Source organism: Diadema setosum, chromosome 4, assembly GCF_964275005.1.
Source record: "Diadema setosum chromosome 4, eeDiaSeto1, whole genome shotgun sequence".
NCBI lineage: Eukaryota > Metazoa > Echinodermata > Echinoidea > Diadematoida > Diadematidae > Diadema > Diadema setosum.
Window position 1 is genome coordinate 558285 of NC_092688.1, and position 20618 is coordinate 578902.

The following is a 20618-nucleotide window of genomic DNA, read 5'->3' on the forward strand; positions in this document are numbered from 1 at the left end:
ACGCACGCATACACTAACGACAATCCTCCTCGAGCGAGCTCGGAAGGAAAAGATTCTGCTGTGGCCGGCTGTCATATCATTCTTCTGCAACAGAAATCGATGTTTTACGGCTCTTCTGGCCTGGGAATGGCTACTATATAGTGGACTACTGCTAGATCTAACCGTTAGTGAGGATAAGGTAGGTGTTAATCGAGAATGGGTCGTCACAGAGCTCTGTTTACACTATATTTTCACTGGAAGTATATACAGTTTGTACAGTGTACCACTGCATAGGCCTAGTGTGAATACTGCGACCAGCAGCGGAGCAGCGCTACTGCCCGAGGCGAGCCCGAGCGAGCGACCAATCTCTGCGAACGAACGGGAAGCGAAGCATCCACCCACCGCGGGCCCACACAGTGCAGTACCGGTTTACTCAACTGTGTGTATCTCAATCAATCTGCTGGTTTCAACTCAACTGTGAGAATCTGACAGTGCTAGTGACAATGCAATGGAGCGCTCCAGCCAAGCCCAGGTTCCACTGCAGTGAAAACATCACTGATGCTCAGTGATGATAATATTTTGGCAAAATCGTGAAATAGGCCCCACCGCAGTGCGCGTGCACCCGTGCGTTAGCAAGCAAGGTTAGGTTAGGGTTAGGGTTTAGGGTTAGGTAGGGTTGTATTTATGGTTAAATTGGCCGTTAAATTAGTGAAGGGACTTCAGGGAGTCCTTCCGAGAATAAAAAGTAGAAGACCAAAGAAAAAAACGGGACGAAAGATGCTATGCTGTGGAAATCGGCCCCACCGCCGTATGCATCTCGCGTAAACGCCGTTTGGTGGGGCCGCATTCACGAGTATTATACTGTGGAAGAAAGCCCCACCGCCGTGCTTACCTACCGATGAACGCCACACGGTGGGGCTGAATTCACGAGTATAAACAGGCGAGCCGCCGTAGTATTTGTACGGACACGCAGTGGTGGGGCCTATTTCACGAGTATGCCAATATTTTGAGGAGTGAGGTCGTAATTGCGTAATCAACTAAATTGTAATTATAAGTCGAGAAGTTGGTAGGCCCGTAACGTAGGCGTAACGTTAGGTATAACGCTAATCATGCCATTCATGGACAAAATTGGTATATTCTAGGGGCTGCGCATAAACATTCAGGATCATGACAGACAGGAATAATATTAATATAGCGGACAAATATCAACTTAAAATCGAAAAATTTCTTCAATTTGAAGACTTACCATACCAGTGAAGTTGAAGTATTGACAATAGGGTTCGTGCAACGTTTAGGTCTGCCAATAGTCCCTTTCTGTTCGAATTGATGACATGACTCGGTCCGGAGGAACCTGGGAGAGTCGAGAGCTACACTGAATTGACTGCCGGCGCATGCGCACACATCACATGCGTACAAACCCAAATCCATTGAGTCTGTGTGCGCATGCGCTGGCCGTCAATTCAGTGTAGTTCTCCAAAGTTCTTCTGGATCGAGTCACATGAAGTCATCAATTTGAACAAAAAGGGACGATTAGCAGAACTAAACGTTGCACGAACCCTGTTGTCAATACTTCAACTTCACTGGTAAGTCTTCAAATTGAAGAAATTTTTCGAGTTTAAGTTGATATTTGTCTGCTATACTACCCTGTCATGATCCTGAATGCTACAGTGCGCAGCCCCATTACGCTATGCGTATGGGGCTGCTGGTCGCAGTTACCCTACATGTAACCCCAGCAGTGACCCCAACATGTACTGGTTACAGCGCCCTGCGGCGGGATTAGCTCCTCCCCACCTTTTGCAGTGGCAGATCCAGAGAGGAGCGCACAGTGTGCGCGCCCCCTCTTTATTTTTGGTCAAAACAAAAAGAAATAAAAAGAAAAAATGGGGGGGGGGGGTGCGTGCGCCCCCCCCCCCCTTTAATTTTGCAAAGGCGCCTCCCCTTCACAGAATTCCTGGATCCACCCCTGGTCTGTTGTATTACAACCAAAGAACTCAGTGTGCACTGTCTTTGCTTTGATTACAACCCTTCACCTACGCATGAGAAGGCCTCGACCTCTTTTTTGCTCACATATTAAAGAATGACAAAATTCCTCAACAAAGATCGCCTAGGGTTCTATGAATTAATGATTTTTTTTTTTTTTGTCTGAATTCTATGGATTCCATGTCTCGGCATGACAACAAAATTCAACTGCTCCTCAATTACTGAATATGATTTAAGCATCGTTGTGGCCGAGAAAAAAAATGCTGTAATGCTTTATAGCAGGAGCAGTTAATGACACTCTTTGATATCATTAAGTTTTCCATTAAAGATGGGCCATCCCTTTTGCATTCCTTCCCAAATAGCACAGAACATGATATATTCCGCCAGAATGACAAGATTATTGTAAAGCTGTAGGCCTATAACATTTCTCTGATATTTGAAGGACGTTAACCGTTAAAATTGAAATAATGCATCAAATGCGTCATGGCCCTAAAGTGCATATTTGCCCAATTAAATTCAATTCATAATATGACAATTATAGTGCTCACTCCCAAACTACAGTACATCATGCATTGTAGGCCGACATTATAGACATTTATTTGTTATCTTTCCATGCTTTCATGAACCTTAGAACTACCTTCACCATGGTAACATGCGTCTGTGTTTTTTGTCAGCTGGCGGATGCTAATTTGCCATTTGTTTATTCAGTATTTAATACTGTCTAGGCCTACAAGAGATAATTGCCCTGGTTCAAAGGGTTGGGAAGATTTATTTTTCCTATGGAAAGCATCCTAATGTGATTGCAATTGACAGTACAGGTTGTAGATAGGGTGTCTACACTTGACTAGTTGGCCTATGACCTGAATTCAGCATGGCTGAAAGGTCTTCTGTCATTTGAGCTCCTGTAATGAATATCATTTTAGAAGAGACAGGAAGAAAAAATGGAAGGCAAAAGAGGAACAAATGAGGAGACTAAGAGAAAACAAAGAAAAAGTATGACTATATGAGATGTAAGATTATGGTTCAAGTGATGAAATGTAGACCTATGTAATATTTTGTTTTGAAAGATAAATACGGTGGTTAGGCATTGGGTCAGGCTTCATAATTTTATACTCTTGCCTTGTGTTATGGTTAAGACAGTCTATTGTAATTTGTACTGGAGAATATGATGTGCCAGATAATCTGGCCTTATAGCTTTAAATAATTGTGTTGGTGCCCCATTTTTTGTTGTGTCATGGCTTGAGTCCTATCCAAACCAGTGTATTTCCAGTGTATACAAGATGGCTGCCCTGCCAGGTTTGGCCTTTGACCCTCAGTCCATGGACCATCCACCCTGTCCTGGATGCTCATCATTTCTCATGGAGCCTTACATCAGATGTGCAATATGTGGTCCTCCAAAACTTGATATTTGTCTGCAAGTAAGTTTATACACTTAACTGACAGTGACACATTGAACATACCAGTACTACTAGTAGTAAGTTGTACATCTTGACTTATTTGCACAATTTGGTTTGAGCTTCCAAATTATCAGCAGTCATGAAGGTTTTACATGAAATATATATATTTTTTTAATATAATAGTTCAGTATTTTGCAGGATTTGAGAATAGCACTGTAACTACGTGAAGATAAATTTCATAAGCTTGTTATACAGTATGAGTATATCACATTTTATGGCAAAACTAACAAGTTTAAAGCACAGGCCATATGATTGTAATAAGAGTATAAGATGTCTACCGAGGTCTCTATTAATGTCAGGATGGCAGTACACCATGCCTGTGTTTATATCTCATTTTAGAGAACTTGTTTCTTGAAATACATCATGCCAGTTTCTTCAGTTCAGAACAGAAGCTTTGATATTTTGTGAGATTGCTTACCCAAGGAGAAAAATGACTTGCTGAGGTTAGCCGAGATATTTTTTACTTAGAAATTGTAGTGGTTAAATGCTGTGATGTTATTGTCCATGCTATTCTTTATTTCAGTGCTTCTCCAAAGGATGGGAGAATTCCAAACATCAGAACATCCATGACTATGAGATTATTGTAAGTTACAAGTTAATTGTGTCAGATTTAGAGACTTCTAAATGCATGTTTTCTTTTCAGTGTAATTCCTTGATTTCATGCCTAAATAAGTCATGTGAGTGTAAAGTTGCTCCATGTGAGATTATGTTGTATCATAATGTATGTGATGATAATATCTGGTCGTGATTTCATAAAAAAAAAATCCTAAGGTCGTTTATGTGTTTGTCTGATTAGGAGAAATTTAAGATAGAATAAGCAATCACTCTGTGCAATAACATGTGTACATAAAATGTACTTAATAAAAAAATAGACATGTAATTTCAATTTGTTAGCTGTTCAAGAATACAATACTACTAAATTACAGCAAGGTACACCAGACTCCTTGAATATATGCTTTGCTGGAGTGATCATCATGGGAACAGTAGCTGCATTTGTGATAAAGTGTTTCTTACTTATGATTTATGTGGATTTCATTTTCTTCTGCCAGACAAACAGTTTCTCTCTGTTTGAATCAAACTGGAGTGCAAAAGAAGAGATGTCACTTCTAGAAGGAGTTTCAGACTATGGTTTAGGAAACTGGTGAGTGACATTTTTTTTTCTATAGCACCATGGTGATAGTAGGCCTAAAGTCATTGCTGGCAGCTAACTTGCATTCATGTTTTATCTGAGGAGATAGAAAAGTCAGCGTAAACTATAAGAGATAGTGATGCAGATGTTTGCAAATTTATGAAGTGCGCAATGCGGGGTAATTTGCTTCGGATTTTACATTGTCTTCGATGTGAAAGGTCACATTGAAGAAAAAAGAATTTTGACTTTGCTCCAACGCTGCACCCTGGCACTGGTCTAACGGTCCAGAACCAGTAAAAATTACTGTCGGACCAGTAACTTCTTCAGGAATTTACCAGTAAAAAAATGGAAACTCTAGGTACCTGTTGGTCCAACTGACAGGTTGGACCAGAAGAAAAAATGGGTTAGTGTGCAGTCCTACTTAAATCTTGAGAAATGAAAGCAGTTTTTCTTTTTGTGTTGTTTCAGTCCAATCGTAAGTCTTGTTCTTCTTCCTGATCCATAACAGGTCTTCCATAGGGGCTGTATTGCATGTTTGAAATTTGTATTGTGTTCTGTTATTGTTCATTGTGGAGTTGTGTCAGACTGACAACTTATTCATTGTATGCTTTCCAGGAAAGCCCTGTACATGGGAGACATAGTCCTTGCTTTGTAGTGATTGTTCACTGCAGAGTTAAAAGCATATGAGAAATTGACTAAAATATGGTTTGATGTATTGTAGGGGTTAGTCTAGAATAAAAAAGAATAAATTCAAATATATGTAAGTGTGATCATCAAACTAGAAGTAACAAAGTGCCTTCACAAATTGTTTGCTAGCAAAGTATGGACTTAACCTCATAGTAATCAGTCCCTGATGTAAGGCCTGGTTCAGTAGGATGATGCCCTTTTAGTCAAAGAATGTTTGTCTTGAAATCAGACTTTTTTGTGATTGTCAATAAATAGTGTGAGCATTGTTTTTTAGACACACATATATCATGTATGTATTGGATGTGTGTTTAAACCAGAGGATATTAACATTTGGCCAGGCACATTGTAAGAGCTCAACATTTTCTCTATTTGCTTGTTGTGTCAATAAATTGTTCTTGTTGCCTAGTTTTGGATAGTAGTATACAAGAGTACACATGCCCTCTGGATTTGATGACATTGTTGCACTCTTCTTTGTTCCTTTGCTTGTCATAAAGGTATGATGTATCCAACCAAGTAGCTGGTAAAACAAGACAAGAATGTGAGCAACACTACACCAAGACTTTCATTGAGAATACCAAACCACCTTTACCAGGTAAAGTGTCCATGAAGTAGTACACCCTACCCACTGAATAATAGTAATCATAGGTACCTAGGTGATTCTCAGTTGATTTCTTTGTCAGGTTTGGTCAGGTGAGAAAAGTTCACAAACCTACTAGCTGTCTATCACGTAAAGAGTACCTGGTAGTCAGTCCGTGAACTAATCATAAAACTATGTGTATATACCAGTGCATGAAATATGCTTTTCTTTTGGAATACTTTTTTACAATGTAGGAGAACCAGTTAATCAAGTGAAATATAAACTTAGGAAGTGTTTTTAGTGCGACACAGCCATTGACTCATTGATGTATGGCAAAATGGACTGAGGGTCTATATGGTAAACACCTCAAGATATAGTCTACATACGGTATTAAGGCCACCGCAGACTACACGATCAGACTGGTCTTAAAGTCTTAAGCCAAGCTGGGTCTTAAGACCGGTCGTACGACCGGACACCGCACACTATACGACCCGACTGTAAAGCGCGCGCAGTGCGCACTGTGTGCGCTTGCATTTTACTGCATTGTGAATGGCTGGAAGCTCCCGACTGGTCGTAGAAATTCAACATGTCAAATCTCTACGACTGGCGCTAAGACCCAGTCGTACGACTAAAAAATGGCAAGACTGTGACGTCACACTTCTAGTCTTAAGGTCTTAAGACCGGTGAATCGGGGCAAAATCGTGTAGTGTGCGGCGGGCTTTAGAAAGAGCAGTAAATAAAGACATAGTAATTGATATTGTGATGTCAGTGTTTCATTTGCCCAGGATTGTTATTAAGTTACATTTACCTGGTCTTCTTGGCTAGGTGTATAATAAGTGTATACTGTAGTGACAAAACTCAGTATGGTATTAAAAGGAGAATGGTCAAGTAAAGTTTATGTGAGTGCATGTAAATACAAAATAATTGAAGCTGTTACATGATCATTTATCGGAATGTATAGGGAGATGGAAAGATGAGATGTAAGTCGATGTAAGGCAACTTGTCAAACAGTTGCAAGATGAGATGTGGTGAGTGATAAATAAATTATGTAATATCCTTTCACAGTTCTGCCTGTGGCTACTTTGCCTGCAAAGCCTGCCAGCCTGCCCTACAGAAGTAAGCCAAATACTAAACACAAGTATTAAATAATCTTAGGACTTCATTTATAACTTCAAGTCTTAAACTTTCCTGTTCATTTCCTGATTACTTGTAGTGCAAAATGATAGTCTGGCATGATGAATTATAGTGGGACATATTATGTAATATTGATATAAAAGCGTGGTTGGTGAACAGTGTTTTCTTGTGGTAAAACAGTGTGAAGAGCCTAAAATCTTCCATGAGTAAAATGTCACAGGGCCTATGTAACAAGCACACTATGCAACATCTCAAGAATCCAAACCAAAGTACACAATTTAAAAGTTCTCCAACATTGCTAAGTTCCTTAAACTTGTAATTCACAATTAGATTGAATGTGTCATAGTTTAAAATTGCAATTACCAAATTGAGTGTTAAAAAATTATATAATTATGCTTGTTAGGAAGAAAGATTTGCGGTGACACCATGTGTATGTAGTCCTTAATCGGATCGTAGTTTGGAAGAAGAGCTTAGAAAGAGGAGAAACGAAGAGGGAAGCGACATATGGGGGTTGTGAGGAGGGCAAAAAGTGAAGAGTGGGAGACAGTAATGGGCTGGAAGTTGAAGTTGCACTAGTGGAGACAGTAGAGAAAGGAACACAGAGAGTGGTAAGGAAGAATAGTGTGAGAATCAAGTAAGATGTTCGGACATCGTTAGAAGGGGAAAGATGAAATAGAAGGGAAGAGGAAGAGGAAGAGGAAGGAGTTGAATGTTGGAGAATCATGGAGATAGGGGAGAGCAGTGAAGATTCATGAAACCAAGAGGAGAACGAAGTCGGCGAACAGTGTGGCTATGGAATGCGAATGAATGGAGAAAGGACGATTAACAGAAATAAGGAGGGGTAAGTAGAGGAGAGGTGAGAATATGCGGAGAGAAGGGAGAGAGAGAGAGGGGGGGGGGGGGCAATGAAAAGAAGAAGAAAAGAACAAATTGAAATTCAAGACGTAAATTAGAGGGAGCTAGTGTAGATCCTAGAATTAAATGCTGCTGCGGAAAGGAAAAATAAATGGAGAGGAAATTGATGACAGTTAAATCCTGAAAAGGTTCCTGTGGGAGAAATGCAAAATTGAGAAATTAAAATAAGGTTAAAGTGTAGACCTGAGGAGAGAAGACAAGAGAAATAACCTGTTAAGAAATGTGTAAATTAAAACTAGTGGTCCTGAAAAGGACCGTTGGGTTGTATGGAAGGAAGAAATAAAAAGAAAGGAAGAAAGAAGACAACAGAACAGAAAGAAAAGAAAAGATAAGTAGTGTAGAAACAGACAAAAGTGTAAGAGAGAGAGAGAGAGAGAGAGGAAAGAGAAATGAAACACTGAGTAAAGGTACACAGCTAGTGAAAGTAGAACAAGTTCTACTTTGCCTCTGCTTTCTACAAATGCCAGTTTTCGTTCATGTTTAAGATATTTATGACATTTTTTGTGCTGTATGATATAATCTGAGTAACCATGAGATATTGATGACAAGTGAAGAAACAGGAATAAACCATGTATGCGTTTAATATGACTGCTGTATTTTTGTGTCTCCCACAGTGTGTGATGATCCTCCGAGACCTGCCAGGGACTCCCAGAAGGCTTCTGCTGAGATGGCTGGCTACATGCCTGCCAGGTCTGACTTCAACATGGTGAGAAAAGGGATGGGGCTGTCAGACAGATATGAGTGGGATGGGGTAAGGATTGTTAGAGTTGAGAACTGAGTGAACATCATGGAGGGTAGGTCATGTTCACCCCCCCCCCCCCCCCCCCCGCTTGTGCCTCAATTCTGTATCATTATTATTCTTTTCCCCAAGCTATTCCAATTTCTAGTCTTCTACACCCATGCTTCTCAACCTTTTTTTAACCCGATGCCCTCTTTGACTCATACAATTTTTTTCCCTTTTTTTTTTTTTTTTTCGAGGCCCAGTTACATGTGTAAATCGAGTACAAATCTTGTTTATTTTTATTTTAGGAAGACATCACAGCCCATCTGTGAGAACGTTGCCGCCCACTGGTTAAGAAGCATTGTTCTACACCATTCCCCCAATGCCATTCTGTAAAGCAGACATGTATGCTACTCTATCAGGCTTTTTGTTCAGTCTTGGTCATATGATCTGGGCCCCATTTCATAAAAGTGTTAGGATAGCAACTGTTGCTTGAATGGTAACTTCCTGTAGCAACAGCCAATCAGGAAGCTGGATTCTTGTCATTACCATGACAATTGTCATTCCAGCAAAAGTTGCTATCTACTTCAATTTATCAACTTTGTATGTAATGGGGCCCTGATCATTCTCTGCCTTCTTTCTTCGTACATTAACCACATGACCTAGCTTCAACACTTCCCCACTTGGTGTCTTTCAATAGCTATCTGTGGAGTTTCTGCTGTTTTCATCTGAAAACATACGAAACATACCTACCTTTTTTTTTTTTTTTACACTTGGTGACCAAGCTTAAAGGCATAATTTACCATTTGCAGATGAAATAAAAACCCAGCATTAGTGCTTTGAAATAGTTCTAAAATGTGAATTTGGGATAGAACAGCCACTGTAAAATTTGGGATCTGTATAATCAATGTTAAGTATTGTTAAATACACAAAATGTGAACAATAGTTATAATAAAAATGTTTCCAGACTAAACCATCAATAGTTATGGTTTAATGGGAAAAATACTGATATCACCTTATATTTTAGGCTTTATTGCAAAAATTTTATATGGTAGGATGTTTTGTGATACAACAGACCTACATGTACACATATACATCAGATGTGATATCTTGAAATTTTTTTTTTAAAATCAGTGTTCCCAAAGGTAAACAGGACCTTTCACCCGTTGAAGACTCATCCCAATGGACAGGCAGGTGTTTGTCGGAAATGTGTGTAATAGCAAAATCAGCCTGTCCTCAAAGAGGTATTGTCAAAAGATGACAAAATAGTGTGCATTACATTCTTTGTAACCATGAAAAACACCTGTACTGAATTGTGTCTGCCAGATTGAATAATGTATTGTATGTATTTCATTTTATCTGTCACAGCCAAGATAATGTGTTTCCTTCCCTTTACAAAAGATAATCCCCCTCCCCCAATTTTTTTTTTATGCATGTAACACATAAGTAAAAATGACAATAAGTCACAAAATATATTACACTATAAACAGGTAGGATTATCTCTATTTATGAATGTATTTTTTTCCTCTCTCTCTGATAAATAGGAATATGACAACTATGCAGAGCTTGATATCAAAGATATTTACTTCCACAATGAGACTGACACGCTCCTTGAAGGTAAATAAAGTCTTAACCTGTACCTTACGGGAACCTGGCAGCCCGCGTATTAACTCTATGGGCATTTCAGTATGGATTGGGTTAAGATGGGAAAGTAAATATGTGTTAGAGAATCATGCTCATTGCAGGATTTAAAGCTTATGATAAATATTGTCTCTCAATCAGTCATTATATGAATGTCTGTGGCTCTCTTGCTGATAACCTATAGTTCCATTTCCAACCAGGCATTGCTTCATCTCAAACTATTTTGTTCCATTAGTAACACTGATAGCAACTCCCAAAATAAGTAGCATGAACATTATAGCAACTGATTAACAAATTGCCCGCCATCGACGTAAATAAGCACTGAATTGATCAGTGTTTTAGTAGTAGCCATGGCAAAAAAGATCATGGGCATACATACTCGAGCAGGAATTTCATGAATGTGAACATGAACATTATTGTCCTGCATGATTTACTGGCATAACAGATAATCTGTTTTAATAATAAATGAATTCATTGCTCTTGAAGTAAAAGCAGCCAAAAGGTGACTGATGAAATACAATACAAAAATAGGAAAAGAATACAATGATGTATCAGTGCTGCAATTCTTGAAAGTTCTAGGTTGAAATATTCTTTCTTGAATGCAGTTATCGTCTTCAAATGAAATTCAATTCATGTAATGAGTGTGAACAAAATATGGCTGTACCAGTTAGTGGTATAGAAGCTTCGAAATTTATTCAAAATGTCTATTGATTTAAAGTAGTTCCAAAAATCATATGATGTGGTGTGTATTTTCTACTCTTGTTCTGATTTCTTCCAGAACTCAAGTATGCCACTGTGGATATCTACCACTCCAAACAAACCGAGAGATATCGGAGAAAGCTGTAAGTCATGCTTGAGATGCCATCAGGGATACATGGTGGATACACATTGCAGTATGACTCTTGAAATAATGATAGCTATCATAGTCAGCTATAAAAGTAAAACTGTGATAGATTTTGAAAGTGATGATTTAAGATATAAATGTCATCACCATCGTCATTATCACCTGAAGTAATTTCACTGTGTCTTCATCCTGAATTAACACAAGTTTTGCAAGGATGAATTGCTTTTAATGCAACAATATAATTTATGATGTCATTAGAATGTAAATGCACTTTTTTTTTGCATGTTGTTTACACAGCGCTTCTGGTGTGTAAAGAAATGCATTCACATGTCTCAAATAACATTAATAGATGTGTGTCAGTAAACTTTGTCTAGTTTTATACTTCCCAATATGAATTATTCCTGAAATATTTAATTTGATTGTGCATATGATTTTACTTTCAGAATTGTGAGGAATTTGGGCTTGGTGAACCTCCTCAGACACCAGAGTAAGTCATGAATCAATTTGAGTGTGTTGCTTGCTGATTAGTAGACTTTGTTTATTTTGTCATTGCCAGTCATGTAATTTAGTTGTGGTTTTAGTTCACTTTATTGACGTTTCGTTTTATCATTTTGTGTGTAGTGTATGTCGTCTCCAAGGTGTTAATCACTAACTTGTTCTCTTGAAAAGGGATGATGCTTCTTTCTCACTCTGATTGTGTTTCTCCATCGCACATTAAAAAAAAAGATGGCTTACAAGTTCAAATCTAAGGTATATATCATTTGCAGTTATCATATGAATGTGTACAGTTAATATTTGAGGTATGATGGACAACCTATTAAGTATGCTATCCTTCTAAGAAAATCAATATTTCTGCAATTTTTCTTTTCCTCATCCAACTGTTTGCAGTGGTAGAGAGAACACACAATCAGGCAATCCGTGACATGCTGGAGAAAGTTCGTAGACTGTGCAGACTTCACACTCCTGTGGCACATGACAAGTTCATAGAGGGCCTCATTTGTAAGTCATTGTCTTTTCCGCAGAATGATCAGCTTGTTTGGACCATCCATATGATGGTGTTCAGCTGCTAGAAGTAGTGACAAATCACTTTTTTTTGTTGTTGCTAACTCTACATGAGTTTTACCTCTGTTAGATAATTGTGTATTTTGAAGAATTCAGCATTCAGCATTTCTTCAGGTAATCAATGTTTATCTTGAAAAGTGTACATTTACTCATGTGTTGTAACATGATCGTACAATATGCAGATAAACACATGAAGAGTACTCAAAAGGAGTGTAATTAAAGAAAGTTATGAGCAGTAGCATGTTGCAGTGCTCTTGATGAAGTGGTTTTTGTCTGAGGTACCAAAAGTAAAGTTAGTATAATTTTAATGTGACAAGGGCTGAACACATACCAATGATTGCTGTTTATATAGGACTTCTGCATATTTTCTTTTTTTTTCTTGGAAGATGAACAAGACCTGAAACAAGAGATGAAGAAGTTACAGGAGTACAGGAGAAACGGCATCAAGACTTTTGTAGGTGAGTTCTTGCAGAAGAAAGGCACACCACTGCATGAATGCCATCTCAAATTCGGATCTTCTGACCACCTACTTTGTGTATGTGGAACAGTTAATCTTGTACTGCATTTCCAGCAATTTTTTTGCAGTTTTCTTTGTTTTTTGGCCTCTCTCCCTTTGCCATTTAACATTGATGTACTGTTGATGTGTGCTGTGAGGGGAGATTTGATATGATAGTAGAAAAAAAAACCTACTTCCCTGAGCTTGGTGAGGGATTTTAGAGTGTGCTAGAGTGATATATCAACGGATTGCTGTAGGAAATATTCCCCTTGCAGTATCTAGTACATGTAAATGATTCTGATGAGAAGATATCAAGTAGTTTACAATGAGTTACGGAAAAGAGAATGAAGTAGTTGGTAATCTTTACAATTACAGTACTAAAATACATACCATGTAGGTTATGAGGTTAGGAGTTTATTCTATCACTCTTTCCCCTTCCTAATGTTGTCGATGATTTTTTCCCCACTGTGGTTGCAGGAGCGGAGGTTTACAATCGTTTGAAAGCGAGACGAGAGAAGATGAAGGAAAGGAAGATCCTACTGACTGAGGTGTTATCCATCACGAGAGATCCTCAGGCCTGCCAACAATGGCTGCGTAGACAGGCTCTCCTGTTAGTGGCTACTCACAATATCTTCACTTGTTAATGTCATCCTGGCTGCTCACTTCAACTGTGTAGTTCTATTGAAATACTGTGGGATTTGAAAGTCCAGGAGATGTCGGTTTAAATCATGGGCAACACAAAGGGAAATCTGTTTGACTGATCCATGCAATCTGGAAATTAAAAACTGAATGAATGTTGTTACTCTTCCATTAGGTTGATAGCTTTCCCTTTGTTGCTCAAACTTGTAATTGGCCATTTCTTTTGATATTGCGCCTCACCATGACATCCTATGGTTTGTGTAGGAATCACATTTATTTGCTTGCTGGTGCACAACTACATTTTTAATATGCAACCTTTTTTGCACTTAAGATGTAGATTGTTGAGTGAGTATAGTCGTACACTATATGAAGCATTTTATATTTGCTTGATACAATATCCAATATTTAGTTCGTACTCTTCCACCAGTCATTACTTTCTATACCAAACATCAAGAAGCATATTTTCACTCCTTACGAAGAGAAGAGAAAGAGTCGAGTCACTTTAGTGAAAGGACCCATAACAGAAAAAGGTGACAACTGTGACAAGGTCCATCACAATGTACATGTCTTGCAAAAGAGAAACCCAGGTGAAGAAAATATAACTTCGCTTACTTTTTCCACAAGCCTCTGATGTAAGATCAGTGAACATGTTTTGAAAACGGTTTTCAATCTTTGTTTTGTCTCTGTCAGAGAGGCTGGTCACAAGGAGCTCCCTCCAGTGCTACCACCATCAGGTAAGACTTCTTCTCTATCCCAACATGGTACTGTCAACTCTGAGATCATCAAGCTGCTTTCACTTAAGAGTGTACATGTGTGAGATACTGGCAAACTTGATGAATGTGTTTACAATTAACAGTTTACAGTGGACTCCTGTTATAATGATGCCATCGGGACCAGCAGTTTTCTTTCGTTATATCGAAATGTCGCGTTATAACTGAACTGCGGATATTGCTGCGGCCTGAATTGTTACTTCTTTGTAACGGGAATTTTGTTATAACAAACTGTGTTCATTATAATGGGAGTACACTGTATTGAAGTGATGGCTTAAAATGTGAAGATGAGCACATTACTCACTCTGAGTATGTGGGAAATTCTTTGGGAGAAAAAACCCCACTATCATCTTGAAAGTGAATGCAACGATGTGAAGTAACATCAAGTTTTGTTCACCATGTTGTGTTGTACTTTAAGGAACGATATATCAAAAGGAGCTAAGATGTCTGCTCATTACGGTTACAAAGCATAATGGTAACAAGGAAACCAGTTGATTTATCACCATTTCTTCTGAGTAGATGTGGCTCGAGGTTGCATTTCATTTTCTCATGTCACAATGTTCAGCTCGCAGGCAGACCCCTCCACTGGACCTGACTGGCTTTGCTGGATACGACAAGCTATCAGACACTGAGAAAGAGGTAACTGTAGTGTTATAATTTCTACTCTTCTTTCATAGCTGTAGCAATATATAGTAGCAGCATTTTTCTTTTGCTATTTTTGAGGGTGCAAAATTGAATTTGAGGTAAATTGTTAACAAAAAAAGAACTGTAATCACTAATGTCCGCACAGCATTCAAAACTCACCCGCTTCGTCAGCATGACTACTGTCACTTGAAAATATTTGTCTCGAGGTGAATTTTCTTATTGTGCAATCTGGTAAGATATGCATGTGTATTAGCATACAGAAAAGAAGCTGTAGCTGACTATGAAGCATTACTCACTTGGACAGGTAATTAACACTGACAAGAATCTAAACTGTTGCTGAAACAGTCTACTTGTAAGCCTGCTTTTCATAATAAACCATGTATGGAGGTGCTCACCCTTGTCTTCAGTTTTCAAGGCACAAGGTCTGATAAATGGATATGTTTTCTGTAGCTAAGACTGTGACTAGCAAATTTGACTGTGACATAGACTATTACTGTATGCCAGAATGAGCTGTTTGTGTGCTAGGCCCTCTTATAAGCATTTCAGAGAAGCATTGTTACCTCCACAAGTTTAATCCTGATCTTTCTTTTTCCTCCTCAGCTCTGTGCGTCACTGAGAATAATTCCTGAAGCTTACTTTGAGTACAAGCAAACATTCGTCAGTGAGGCTCAGAAGTTGGGGTTCCTGAAACTGAAACAAGCTCGAAACCTGATAAGGATAGATGTTAACAAGACACGTAAACTTTACGACTTCTTTGTGAAGGAGAAACTCATCAAGTCCTCCTGATGTTTGGCATCAGGTGAGAGCAAGAAATTCAAAGTACGATGGATTGACTCGTGTGCTTTTGTATTGCTGTAAATCAACATCTTTGGATTGGATTTGGATCCATCATGAGGATTGCCAACAGGTGCAGCAGTGTGATTTTCTATTGCTGCTAATCAACATCATGGAAATGGATTTGGATCTGACAGGTGAAGTGACCAGTGGTGTTCATTTGAAGTCTCACTATAGTCAAGTCACTGGAACACTGAAATCTCATTTTTGTTATATATCAAGGTTTATGAGTCTTCAACACACAAGGAAAGTGTTAAGACTTTTTAAAGTCCATCATCTTTGACGTGTGTCCAGCTTATGTGAAATCAACTTTTGGTCATTCAGTTACCTCATGTGATGGAGCTGTTGCTAGATAACCTGTCTGAAGATGTGTGTGTATGTGTGTGGACACTGGGGCATCACACACCAGCAGACTAACAATATTCATAACTAGGGTTCCTCATTATGCATGGCTTCGATTGTTAGGAATGAGTATGCGTACTGTAGAAGCCGGTATTTTTCGGAAATTTCAAGAATCAGTGTTATGTGCGAGTTTAACAAATGTGCAAAAACCTTGCCATGTACAGTGAAGTGAATGAGCAAAATGATAAGCCTCAGTGTCAAATCGCAAAAATGTCTTAGACCTCATTCCTGAAAATATCTGTACGCAAAAAATAACAGCTTTTTCAGTATACATACAGATATTTCATGTGAATTGTCTGTCCTAGCTGTGTGTGACTTGTATTATGCATGAAAGAAGTGTGACATCATGAGAAAGTCACTTTAGATAAAGGTTGTGGTCGAATCAAGTGTTGCTTACAATCTTACAACTTGTTAATAAGTTGACAATAATTAACTGAATAAAATGAATCAATAAAACTGATGCAGGAATGGTATCTGAACAGTAAAAATTCTTCAAAGGATGTGTTTAAGTTTTCGAGATCTGTAATCCAGGTAAAGTCCATTTACGAGCTTGGGCTACATGATGTGTGTTTTCTTAGACATTGGTCAAGTCTCATCTCAGGATAAATGGAAGACTCACCTGGGTCCCATTTCATAAAACTTATCAATAACAAGTTACGATATTTGTTATAAGCTACGGAAATCCTTGCATCTGATTGGCTGAGAGCAAATTTGTCCTAGAAATGTGGCAGTTGTCACTGATAACAACTTTTATGAAATAGGACCCTGGACTTTTCTACTATCAACTTCTTCCCAAAGTAAAGTTGATGCACAAGTCTTCAAGTGTTCCCACTTACAGTATTTATGTCCTTTGTACCTTATAGCAGTACCAGTAACCTCACCTCCACAACCATCATTTTCTCCTTACAAATTTATACACTGTAGAGATCTTAGCTCTTCTAGACTGGATTTCTGCAGTGCTGTGTGCAATGATACAGAGAGGAACCTTGTTATAACAAGCTTCCTAGGAACACTGAAATTTTCTTGTTTATTTGGCATCTCATTATATCCGGGAATAAAACAAAATACAGTCAACCTCGCGTAAGTCGACATAATCGGGACTGAGCAAAACACGTCGACTTACGCGAACGTCGACTTACGTGTAAGTCGACTTATAAATGAAAATTAATTTCCCCTGTACAGAGTAAGATTTGGATCACGATGTGGATCGCTACCCATTTCTTAAGCGGGGTTCCCACTATCACAATTGGCGCCACGATTGAAATCGTGGTCTTAATCGTGCAGCAAGCGTGGTGGTCTTATCAGATTGTATCAGATCTTAAGGTCAATCGTGGCAATCGCGTTAATCGTAGGAAAATTTTGGACAGTTCAAAAATTTTCTACGATTAACACGATTAGTTTTTGATCGTGATCGTCGCATCAGATCGTCTAGGATCGTATCCAAACGCAGCAAATCTCTTCTAATCGTGCTTCTTAATCGTGTTGATCGGGACCGACTTTTTCACTTCACTTCCCTTATTATTATTATTATCATTATTTGCCCATTTGCCCTTATTTTACTCATAAATTGATTTATTTTGTATTCTGATAGGTGGTAGCCTGCATCTTTAGATTATGATTTCCAAACGGTAAATTGTATGACGGTGTGGGGTTTGATTGTCGTAGTTTTTAAGGTACGTTATCAAATCATTTTTTTTAAAATGATTTCATAAAATGAAAGTTGTATTACAGATTTTTAGATGTTTTCATACATAATGTTAATGACGTTTTCATTAATGAGTCGCTATTACCATTATACAGACACACAAAACAGGATATGGGATAACTTTTGTAACGAAAACAAAAAATGAGCAAAAATAAAATGGCAATTGTATGTCTGCACGTATTGACTAACGTCAGTACAAAGATGAGAATAATTTAATGAATCGTGCTTGAATGGGTACATATCAAAGGTTGATTTTTAAAAGTTTATTACAGAGTATTTTTTTTTTTTGGGGGGGGGGGTGCAGTATCCTGCTGTTTGTGTATTGTATAGTAATTAAGAGTTGTTGTTTCATCAGCCATCGTTTGACCCCTTTACATCTATTTTGACACTTTTCAGTGTCTTTTTTTGTATGTTTGGTGGAGCATAATTTTAGAGGAAAATGGTTATTTTCAACTCTCATTATTACTGCAAATGTAAAAGTGACCATTGTCGTGGATGGGAGATCACTCGTATGATTATGACAATGAAGATCACTCTTATTTTTCACAGTTAGTTATTCAATAAGTGTAGCAATATACCCCTGCGAAATAATTTTGCGTAAAACCTCCTTTTTTGTTAAAAAGTGACATCATTTTGATTAGGGAGTCACTTTTCTGTTATGTGTGTGTATCAATTATGTTAAACATTGTTAAGTAAAACACTAAATCAAGCCGAATAAACCCAACTTTAAACCCATGAGATAACGACATTTTGAAATAAAAAGGCATATGATTCATACACTTTGCGAATATGAAATCAACACATAAGCAATACTATCCATTCGGCCAATTTTCTTATATCGAGCGTATGTAACACATAATACTATGTTACATAACATTCAAAATGATCCTATCCTCTTTCTTAGCTTCCATTTCATCATTAATTATTTTCTTCATGTATTGGAGAGAAAGGTCATTTTTGGCTTGCTGTTTTTTCTGGGGAAGAGGGGCAATCATCTGATCTGATGTATTTGGGTTCGTTATTTCATTTTTTTTTTTTTTTTGTGAGGGGGGAGGATGAGCAGTCGATTTAATAATCTATTAATTTCTTTACGTTTAATATTAAACGAGGGAATATCTGAGGCTATGGCTGGCCTGGGTGCTGCTTTCTCTCTGATAACATAATCGTCATTAGCAATACTGCAAAGGTTACGTTGTCATCATCGTCAACCTGTCAAGCCTTGCCATCATCAATGGTTGTGGATAAAATTAGTAGGCCTAATCACTCTGTATAATTTCAGGGAAACTATGAAATCTATCATCAGCCGGACTATAATATTCCCATTCGGGTCCAATCGCGCCTTAAATGGGGGTCGCTTCTGATCCCGATCGTAAAAGATATCGTATCTTATCTCAGCAGCCCGTATTGGTTCGTGGTATTCGTATTGGAACGTATCAGTACGTTGCTGCACGCACCAGATCGGGGATCCTGATCGTAATGGTCATGTTAGATCGGTACCAATCGTGAACTCAATCAGGACAATCCTGTCGGATCGTATTTGAACGGGAGACCAGATCGTGACAGATCGTATCGCTTGAAATAGACCAATCGTGACCATATCGCATCCAAGCGTACCAACACTTAATGACTCGCATAACCTCGTATCCAAACGTGAAATTTCAGACGAATTCAACAAATTTTCCACGATCAGTTACGAATGTCCAATCGTGGCGTTCGCAATGGATCGCACGATAGTGGGAACCCCGCTTTACTCCTTTTGCCGCCAAAACATGCCTACTGACATGAGCAACAATAATGTTTTAGTTCATGCATAAATCTTGCGCGGGTTAGTAACGACAACGCACAATTCCCAAATCTCTAGAATGATTTTGAGAGAGCGGGATCGGAAACCTAGGCCCGTTTCTAGACACTGTACGTTTTGAACTTGATTTGAAATATCAAAGGCAAATTCCCCAAAATTGCATTAAACTTTGCGATTTAAATTCAAGTGCGTTGCTGGGAAGATATACGTGTGATTTCGCATGATTATGTCGAGATTATTTTTCAGTGCCGACCGAGTTGAAATATGTGTGATTTTCCTTCCCTAAGTCACTGTATGTGTAGAATTTTGTTGTTTTCTTCGACCAAAAATCAGTTTTATTTGGAGCATATGATATCTGATAGGTCCTAGAAAGAGGCTTTAAATAACCTTGCAGAAATGATTATGATGTCCCAGCAGTTTACGGATCACATTCACACGCTCACCATGCAAAACAATCACAAATTCTCACGGGCATGTAAGACTATCATACTGAGCATGTCATCTTTGTGTGTTATGACAACCTATTCATCCATTAACCCTAACTTACCTGGGGGGGGGGGGGGGGGGCATAATGGCCCCCCCCCCTTGACAAATTCCGTGACCATTCCGCTGCGCAAAATTTTTCGACCGCACCGCTCGCTGACTTTTTACTTTCAAGTCTCGCGCAACTTTTGAGACCAAATTTGTTGCGCCCGGGCATACCGTTCCGAAGCCACGCCCCTTCAAAAAAATTTTGTCAACCCCAAAATTGCTCAAAAACGTGATTTTGTGTACAAAGTCAATACAAATTGTGTTTTTTTCAATTAATTCATATAAAGATTCATATTTTTAATTTTAATTGCTGAAATAAATTCAATTTAGTATAATTATGCTTCTAAAGATGTGTATGACAAATTCTGCTGAAAAAAACAAAAACAAAAGTTCGAAAAAACAAGGAAATACATAAAAAAATGATAAAACAAAACATAAGAAACTAATTTTGATACTGAATTTTTTTTTAACGCACAAATGTTCTGAATGTCACTAGGAATATTTACACCAAAAATCAGCATTCCATTAGCTTTTATAAGCCAATTACAGACGATAATGAGGTTTTTTGCATATATTTGCATAATTAATTAATATAAAATAAAAAATGCAAATTTTTTGAAAATTTAACTTAACAGTCTTGTAGATTACATCCGGCTTTATGTTCAGGCA

At 38.2% G+C, this 20618-nt stretch overlaps 1 protein-coding gene across 4 annotated transcripts; it reads left to right on the top strand.

Annotated features, from left to right (window-relative positions):
- The first annotated feature begins 38 nt into the window (after positions 1–38).
- LOC140226734 (transcriptional adapter 2-alpha-like) lies at positions 39–16975 on the top strand. 4 transcript variants are annotated; one of them, XM_072307162.1, is made up of 16 exons: positions 39–178; positions 3219–3377; positions 3940–3999; positions 4466–4557; positions 5727–5824; positions 6875–6925; positions 8473–8564; positions 10124–10196; positions 10999–11062; positions 11508–11551; positions 11953–12063; positions 12513–12584; positions 13100–13232; positions 13952–13995; positions 14597–14670; positions 15277–16975. In XM_072307162.1, the coding sequence occupies exons 2-16, from the start codon at positions 3240–3242 to the stop codon at positions 15460–15462; spliced, it is 1332 nt and encodes a 443-aa protein (XP_072163263.1). In that variant the 5' UTR covers positions 39–178; positions 3219–3239; the 3' UTR covers positions 15463–16975. The 4 variants fall into 4 exon arrangements, with proteins under 4 accessions (XP_072163263.1, XP_072163267.1, XP_072163266.1 ...); XM_072307166.1 differs by having other exon boundaries at positions 3230–3377; XM_072307165.1 differs by lacking the exon at positions 39–178 and adding an exon at positions 365–456.
- The last annotated feature ends 3643 nt before the right edge of the window (positions 16976–20618 follow it).